Source organism: Quercus lobata, chromosome 2, assembly GCF_001633185.2.
Source record: "Quercus lobata isolate SW786 chromosome 2, ValleyOak3.0 Primary Assembly, whole genome shotgun sequence".
Classification (NCBI taxonomy): Eukaryota; Viridiplantae; Streptophyta; class Magnoliopsida; order Fagales; family Fagaceae; genus Quercus; species Quercus lobata.
In genome coordinates this window covers 90,123,955-90,132,939 of record NC_044905.1, presented here as the reverse complement: position 1 = coordinate 90,132,939, position 8,985 = coordinate 90,123,955, and the positions used below count along the sequence as shown (strand labels likewise).

Sequence of the window (8,985 nt, the reverse complement as noted above, 5' to 3'; positions counted from 1 at the left end):
TTAAAATTATACGTAAAAGATGAATTTCTGGATTGAATAGTATAAAGTACTCGTATTTGATTAGCGTGAGATCTAGTAAACATTTAATAGATGATTAGTACTTGTGCGCGTGTGTATATATATATATATATATATATCTTTATATATTAAGAGGATTCAGAAAGTTAGTTATGGTTTCAAAAAATGTCAAAATATCCCTAATCTAATTAGATAATCTTTATTCTTAAAAAATAAAAAATGAGGGTAAAATTGAAATTAAAAAAATTAAAAAAAAAAAACTATCAAAGAAACTTTTTTTCTAAAAATTAGCATACTCTCTATTTAAATATATCTCACGTATGTTTGAAACATTTTTTTCCTAAAAAGTAGTAAATACTAAACTAGCAGTTTACTCCATTTTAAATCCTAAATTTTAGTTTCTAAAAAATTTCTTCCTGTATAACCTCACTAATAATAGATAAATTCAAATAGAAAAATTACATTAATCTAAAAAAAAAGAGCCTCGTCGCACATGTGGACCGTGTGATGATTCTAGTCTATACTATATAAAAAAGGATTTCCCTCTTTTAATTGAATTTTTATGTGGTTCAAAAATACCCTCATTAATGAAGAGCAACTTCATTTAGAAATAAAGTCATAAATATTAAATAACAAATTTCACTATGAATTCAAAAAAGGAATTCTTAAAATTTAGGATTTTTTTCCCTTTACCTTCAAAAAAAAAATTACAGTTATTACTTATCTTTAAAGTTTATCAATTTTATTTGTTTATTTTTTTAAAATTATAATAGATGCAAATTATTAACCTTTACTCAAAAAATAAAAAAGTCTCTGAGCACGCGCGTATGCACGTACTTAGAGGCTAGTATATATAAGAGGATTTCTCTTTTTTAACTGGATTTTTATGTGGTTTAAAAATACCCTCATTAATGAAGGTAACTTTATTTAGAAATAGGATCATAAATGTCAAATAACAAATTTCATTTTAAATTCAAAAAGAGAATTCCTAAAATTTAGGATTTTTTTTTCTTCACGTTTAAAAAAGAAATTACAGTTATTGCTTGTGGGAGAAACGAATCTTTCCTTAATCAGGTATTGTTCGCTTTGAGAATGGGCCGAGGACCGATGCCACCTTCACGGATTTGTTCAATCCCACATTGAGGAGAGACGCCCTCACCTTTACCTTATAAGCATTGAGCCTAAGGAAGGGTGTACACATAATTGGTACACCCTTATAAGGAAGGGTGTATACATACTTATAATAGATGCAAATTATTAACTTTTATTTAAAAAAAATAGAAGAGTCTCTGAGCGCGTGCTCAGAAGCTTGTGTGTGTGTGTGTGTATGAATATAAATCCTCTATACCATTTTTTGTATTCCACATTATGTTCTACCAATCACAACTTGCTATGTATTTATTTAATTTTCCTTAGAAAATAGCCAAAGTTTAAAATGAAAAAAAAAAAAAAACATATGACAAATTGTGATTGGTGGAAAATAAAGTGAAAACACAAAATGTGGTGTATATTATATATATATATATATGAGTCTGGTTAACGAGTACGCTTTAAAACATTTGTTAATGAACTATTTTTTAAATGAAAATTTTTGATTAAACTTTATGGAAATAATAAAAAAAATGTAAGAAAAATCAGTTGTTTTTTTCCTTTCCTATTAAAAGGTTTCTAAGAGTATTTCTTAAATGAATGTAATTGTGTATCCGTTAACAAAATGAATTTGAATTGTAAAATTTTGATTATTGAAGAGTTGAACACTTGTAATAAAGCTTGAAGTGAAGATTGAAAGATTTTTATGGTTACAAGGAGAGATGGGAGAAGATTGAAGAAAGGCTACAAGAGATATAAATAACGTAGAATATGGTGGTGCCTTGTTGGAGAATGCAACTTCTTAATAGAAATGCAGGGGCTCTATCCGTCCTGAACTTACTTTGGTCCTAGTTTTTAATTATATCGTCCGTTTCATAAAAAAAAAAAAAATATATATATATATATATTTTTTTTTTTGAAATTTTATTTTTGGTTTTTATTTATTTTTTTTTTATTGTCGTTGATTTCTTTGCTTTCATAATTTTTTGGTGACTAATTCAGTTTTTGATTTCTTTTGATCTTGATAGTCATATTATATATATATATATATATATATATGAGTCTGTTTGACCAAAAAAAAAAAAAATTTTTAATTTAATTTTTCTCATGGCCTTTATTTATTTATTTATTTATTCATTATATATTTTTTAATAACAAAATAATTTTTTTTAACAAAAGTTTTACAACATTTTACAAAAAAATTTACTGTCGAAGTGTGTTTCAAATTTACCAAAATGAAACAAACACAGTATGCTGATGAAAATGTTCTTCGTAAAACATTTTACAATGGAATAAACTTAGCGTTTTAGTGTGTAAATTTTTTAGGGACATAACTTGGGTTCAATATCCTATGAATTGGACTTGATAGGCCCATACAATGCAACCATGTGTCAAAATTTATTACATGTCCACATCGAATCTGGTCAATCCACTGCCCAAGCGTCTCCAATTTTTTTTAACACAGAATTTAGTTTGTGACGTTGCTATTGCTCTTTCAATTCCTCATGGAAGGAGATGGTAAGGCCTCCTCCATCATTTTCTCTTCAATAAAGTTTTCTTTTCAGTGCAATGTATTTGTGCTTGGTGTTTACGTTTCGTTTTGACGTTTCTTAAGCGCAACCATGTGTCGTAGTTGATCAATAAATACCGTAATGTACAACAACAGTGACACATAGAAATGGTCTTGTCGACTCGACTCCACCAATCAAACCAAAAAAATCGGATAGGAAACAGCTGGACTACTCGTACCAAAAACTGAGATAAATTTTGCAACTACCCATTTATGATCTGTCATTCTTCACGGATTACGATGGGAAGTAAATGTGATTACTAATGAAGATTGTCCTGTTTCGGTAGATATGCCAAATCCAATTTCTTGCAGTGAAATTATTGATAGTAAATAATGTGAAATTTTATGGTCAAATTGATATATGATTTATATGGAATTTTTGGATTTAAATTTCATATGCATTCATTCATTGAGCTTTGAAACTAAGATTTCACACTTTATTTCATCATCATGGGAATGAGAGGATAAACTATAAAGCATCAGTTGAGCTGTATTCGATTGACAATTATGTAGAAATTATTCAAATTTTTAAACAGTCATTTTTCTTTAGTAACTTTATAGTTGAGATTGTAGAGATTTAAATCTTATATATCAACGGTAGAAAAAGAATGAAAATATCAATAAATTGATCTATAAAACTTTTAACAGATTTTTTGGAGCCATCAGATTGGGAGAATTTAATCGCCCCTTAAATTACCCGAGGCGCACTTGTGGGAAACTCTTTGCCAAGGGCTTATGCACCCTCAGGATTAGTTAGGACAAAGTCCTGGACACCTGGTGCCAAAAAAAAAAAAAAAAATCCTCTTTAACATATTTTAATTGGTTTTTTGATTTACTATAATATCAATCAATCTTATCACTTAAGAAAAGAAGAAGAAGAAGAAAGAGCCAATTAAGACAAGTCATATTTAAGTGACAGTTTTATGAAAATTTAAAGGGATCAAGTTACCAATAAGAACAAAATTACACTTTAGGTAAAGGTAGATAAGTGACTATTTTGTTTCTATTATTAAAAATTTGTCCATTAGGGACCAGATTCTAATCCAAGTTTGGGTTTAATAAAACTAACCAATGTTCCACGTGATATGCAATGCAATATGCAATGCATTTTATAAGAAATTATATTATGTCCCATATATAATACTTATTAAATGTATTTGGGAAATCAATTTCAATTATATTACATGTCATCATAAAGAGATAGTAATCAAGAATGTAAACCAATTATCTTTATAGTGTTAGCATATTCTGTGTCAAAATTTTCTTGTAATTAAACATTCATTTATCTAGTAATTTGTACTTTGTGGGTAAATGCTTAATTTGGTGGATGTTTAAAGTGCTAAAACTAAAGTTGCTCAAGCTAGAATTTTGATGGAGTGAAATTGAAGATGTGTCTAGCGAAATGGCTTCTGAGAAGATTTTGATAAGCTGTTGAGGCAGTAATCTCGCGGGACACTCAGTCGACCAAAGTTGTGAGAACTAGAATAAATTATGTTACGATCTTACCTCCCATTCTAGCCTTTACGGCTTTACCTAGCTTTCAAAGATTTGACAATGGTCGAGTAGAAAAAGGACTTACAAGTTAGTTGCGAGCAGGAACTTAGAGGGTTTGAGTATAATTTTGCCACATTATTTGGAGGGTTTTGTAAGTAAATTGTATTACACGTATCTATTCTGGTGAATTGTTTTCGGCAATGAGGCCATAGAGAGGTTTTTTTCATCCAATTCTTGAGTTTTTCTCTTCGATAACACATTAGCGTGTTATTGTGCCTTTATTTACTGTGGTTGTGTTGATTTCCATATTAATCTATGCTTGCAAATGTAATTGGCTAATCATATACACAATTAGGCTGTAAATTGTTAGATTAGCTTAAAATTAGCATTAGTCGTAATCGTAACTTGGGATCTAATTGACAATCATAATCTTACTTGAACTTGATTGTGTTTCTCATAATTAAAGCCGCGGGGATAATTGGGAATAAATGGGTTGGCACGGTTTGCGAGGTTGTTATATCTTCAATCAGTCAATTAGCCATTCCATTAAGCATATTTAGTGTGAAAGAGATTTTGATGCAAATTATAAGCTATACCAATACATGACAACTAATGAGATGTTGCCACGTTCATATTTTGTTCGAAAACGTACCAAGATTAAGGAAACGTTTTTTGTCTCATTGTGTACTATATATGTGTTGCTTCTAGGATAAATTTAAGTAACCCGTTGCACACTTCACGCATCATAGCGATATGACACAAATGTGGAAACTGGAAACACAAAAAAAAAACTTTCACCAATGCTAACAATTTTCCCCCCAAAAAGTTTTCAATTAATGAAACTTGGTGGTTAATCGTTAGATTTTGGATCTCTAAATTGATCTTCTTCTTCTTCTTCTACATGTTGACCAGAAAATGACACTAATTAATTTTAAGCAGCTAACCAACCACTACTGCGAGAGCTGCAAGAGTTGGCCAACCCCATAGAGATTAGAGAGAGAGAGAGTCTTTATATTTGGCAGTTGGTAGTTGTGGCTTGTGACTTCTCCAATAACTCACACAAACAAATAGAGAGAGAGAGAGAGAGAGAGAGCATATGCTTCTATTACAACTTTCATAAAAAGACTTTAAAGTTGAAACTTGAAAACCATCTCTTATATTTTCATGCCCCTTCCCCACATCCTTTGGTCACTGCACGGACAATGAGTTTCATTGAAGGAGGTGTGTGGAAAAGAAAAGGAAAAGAAGCAATGGATCAAACCCACCACAACAACAAGGCCACCATCATCAACAACTCATTTCCTCATGACACAAAGAAGAACAAGAATAAGAAAAAGGATCATCATCATCATCATCATCATGAAGACCGTGAAAAAACAAAACGGTTTGCTCTGGTGTCGTTTTGGGAGTTGCCAGATTACATGAAGGACAATGAGTTCATACACAATTACTACAGAGCCAATTGGCCTCTCAAGGAAGCTCTCTTCAGCATTTTTCGTTGGCATAATGAAACTCTCAATGTTTGGACGTATGTCTAAAGTTTTTATCTTTGGTTTATTATTATTTTTTTTTTAAAAAACATAGAATTAATTAATTCATTTCTCTTATTTGTCTATGCATGAACTTTGATGTTTATTTTCATGGTTTGTGCTTAATTATTAGTTTAATTTAGTTCACAATTTACGTATTTTCAGGCATTTACTTGGGTTCATTTTATTTTTGGGATTGACTGTGGCGAATTTGATGGAAGTGCCTCAGGTTGTTGATCTTCTTGGCTTCTTTACCAGGTTTGCTGAAGATTTCTTTTTGAAAATTTTTACTTGTGGGGACTTAAATATTGATTTTTCTTTTAGCTTCAAGAAAAGATAAACAATAGGAAAACCTTTTTTTTTTTTTTTTTTGGGGTCAGGATTTAAAAATATATTGCAATTTGAATCTTTGATGGGAATATCCCCTGACATATACTGATTATAAATAAAGTATTGCATTACTTTAGTAGGTTTGGATCAAAGATTCAAAGTTTTCAACAGTTACAGTTGGAGCAAATTTAATTTGAAATTTTAATTCATAGACGACAGAGCGGCCTGTAGAATCAAAACCACATGCGGTGGTGCCAATTAACTAGCAGTCAAACATGTGCAACATGTTTTTACACAATATGTTAAAATTGATAAATCGTTTTTTATTTCATATGACATTGTTAGGAATATTATTTTATTGTCTACTATTAATAACTTGACAACTTAATATTGTAAAAATTTTGTTTTGAAAAATGTTGTGTACTTATTAGTTAATCATTTTGTTTTAGATTGTTTGATCTTTTGTCACATATATTGCCTCTAGATCATTCACCTCAACTCAAATATTATAACTATTTATTTTAGAATAAAAATCTACATTTCTTATTTTAGTTAACTTCATTTCAAAATACTTTACATCTGATTATTTATTTTATATTCTATTTAAAATAAAAAATTTTCTTATTTTTTAATTATTTCACTCTCTTCACACATAGCAACTAATAAAAAAAATGTTTTGCATAAGTTATAGTGCCTCTTAAATTTGGACAAGAACTATAACATATTGATGTGGATGTATTTTTTTGGAGTTTATTGGCCAAATTTGTGGGATCATGCTATTTAAGCTGGATATGAATGCTTTGCAAGTTCGAAAGCTTTTTAACTAATCCTTAATGTGGATGGAACTATACTTGTCAATTCAGGATTGAATATAAACTAATCTGATGGGAAATGTAGGCACAACTAATTTTTTGTTCACTAGTCAAGGCCCACTAAACAGAGGTATAGAGAAAGTTAGATATTTATCAAATTGAGGTTTCAATGAGCAGAAAAGTGCTTGCATATGTGGTGTCCGTTTAGCAAAGATTATTGCATATGTAGTGTCCGTTTGACAAAGATTATTTTTGCTACTATTTATGGGTCATACTACACTTTTTGGTACTATTCTTATGTCCCACTGTAATATTTCAACTAGCTTCTACATTGATCTAAAATACTTTCAGTAAAAAGTTTTCAGTTTTAGAAAAATAAGTAAATCCCAAACGTACCTATAAGTTATATATACTTAAATGAAAATTTATTGGGTAGTTTGAGAGCATTGTTTTCTCTTGCATAAAGAGTGGGCCCCATATGAAGGAAATGGACAAATCCTTTTCCTAGGTCCTACCTAGATGCTAGGAAAATCTCCTTTCAACAACTAAGAATTTATGATTATTTATGGCACTCTTTTGATGCCAATTAATCATGATGCTACATAAATTTTACTTATGTGTCATTAATCTCAAAAGTAATAATAATTTTTTTTTTTATTTAGATAAAGGCATTTATTTATGTTTGAATTTTTTTTACAGTAAAATTTGCAATAATTTTATCATATATATTCATCCTTGATTAAAATTTATCCTTGTATCAAGTTGAAATCACATGTCCCTCATTATATATACACATTCCCTTTGTAATGTTCTTGCAGGTCTATGCTTAATAGTGCTGAAACAAATATTTCTCATAATTCCAAAGATTTCATTGTAGTAAGTTACCTTATGATCAAATCAAATCACTCCAAGCTATTTTACTTAAAATACATCCCAATTTATTTTGGTTGATTTGAAGAAACAAACATTAATAACACTAATCTTGCAGGAGACAACAAAACTCATTGATTTGAAGCATGTAACATCTCCAGAAATGGATATTGCCACCGCATCACGGTGGCCATTCTTTGTCTTCTTGAGTGGCTCGATGTTTTGCCTCCTCTCAAGCAGTTTTTGCCACCTATTTTCTTGTCACTCTCACCACTTAAACCTCATGTTATTGCGAATAGACTATGTTGGAATAACCATTATGATCATCACCTCCTTTTTTCCTCCAATTTACTACATATTCGAATGTGACCCTCTTTGGCAATTTGTCTACCTTGGTGGTATCACGGCAATGGGCATATTCACTGTTGTTACAATGCTTTCTCCTTCTCTTTCAAGTAGCAAATATCGTGGATTTCGAGCTTTTTTGTTCTCATCCATGGGGTTATTTGGCATTGTCCCTACAATCCATGCTCTTATTATCAACTGGGGTAATCCTCAGCGCAATACTACCCTAACATATGAGTTGGCCATGGCCACATCTTATTTGACAGGGACATTTATTTATGTTACTCGAATTCCAGAGAGGTGGAAGCCCGGTTGGTTCGATTTGGCAGGGCATAGTCATCAAATCTTTCATGTTTTCGTGGTCATGGGTGCATTGGCTCACTATGGTGCCACTCTTGTTATCTTGGATTCCCAATACACACTCAACTGTGAAAGGATTATGTAGTACACCTATGTTATATGTGACCATAACTTCGGTTTATGCCTTGATTCATGTAGATAGGGACATTATATCATCAAATTGTGAGTGCATATTTATCAAAAAAAAAAAAAAAAATTTGTGGGTGCATATGTAATTTGGTTTATAAGGAGAATATACTGTTATTAAAGATCTGAATTAAATTTAGATCTGAATTTTTTTTTCTTCTTTATGAAATCAAGATTTGTAGAAATTTAGATACATAAAAATGAATTAAATTTATGATTATGCTCCCCAAAAGTGTTGCCTGTGTAGGTCAATAAAGTAACTAGCGTCCATGTTGGTACTCGGTACCATTTTTTAATATTTTGAAAATAAGTATTTTTGATCATTTAAAAAAAAATTTGCACTTAAAAAAAAAAAAAAAAAGAATGAAGTTATAAAAACCTGAACTTTGAAGTACGGTTTCCAACCACAAAAATAAACATGCCCTTTGCAAGATACATTTAT

General features: G+C 30.4%; 1 protein-coding gene across 1 annotated transcript; it reads left to right on the top strand.

Annotated features, from left to right (window-relative positions):
- Positions 1-5,189: 5,189 nt before the first annotated feature.
- On the top strand, positions 5,190-8,682 carry LOC115977117 (heptahelical transmembrane protein 1). Its single transcript, XM_031098785.1, has 4 exons — positions 5,190-5,699; positions 5,866-5,958; positions 7,661-7,718; positions 7,831-8,682. The coding sequence occupies exons 1-4, from the start codon at positions 5,374-5,376 to the stop codon at positions 8,500-8,502; spliced, it is 1,149 nt and encodes a 382-aa protein (XP_030954645.1). The 5' UTR covers positions 5,190-5,373; the 3' UTR covers positions 8,503-8,682.
- The last annotated feature ends 303 nt before the right edge of the window (positions 8,683-8,985 follow it).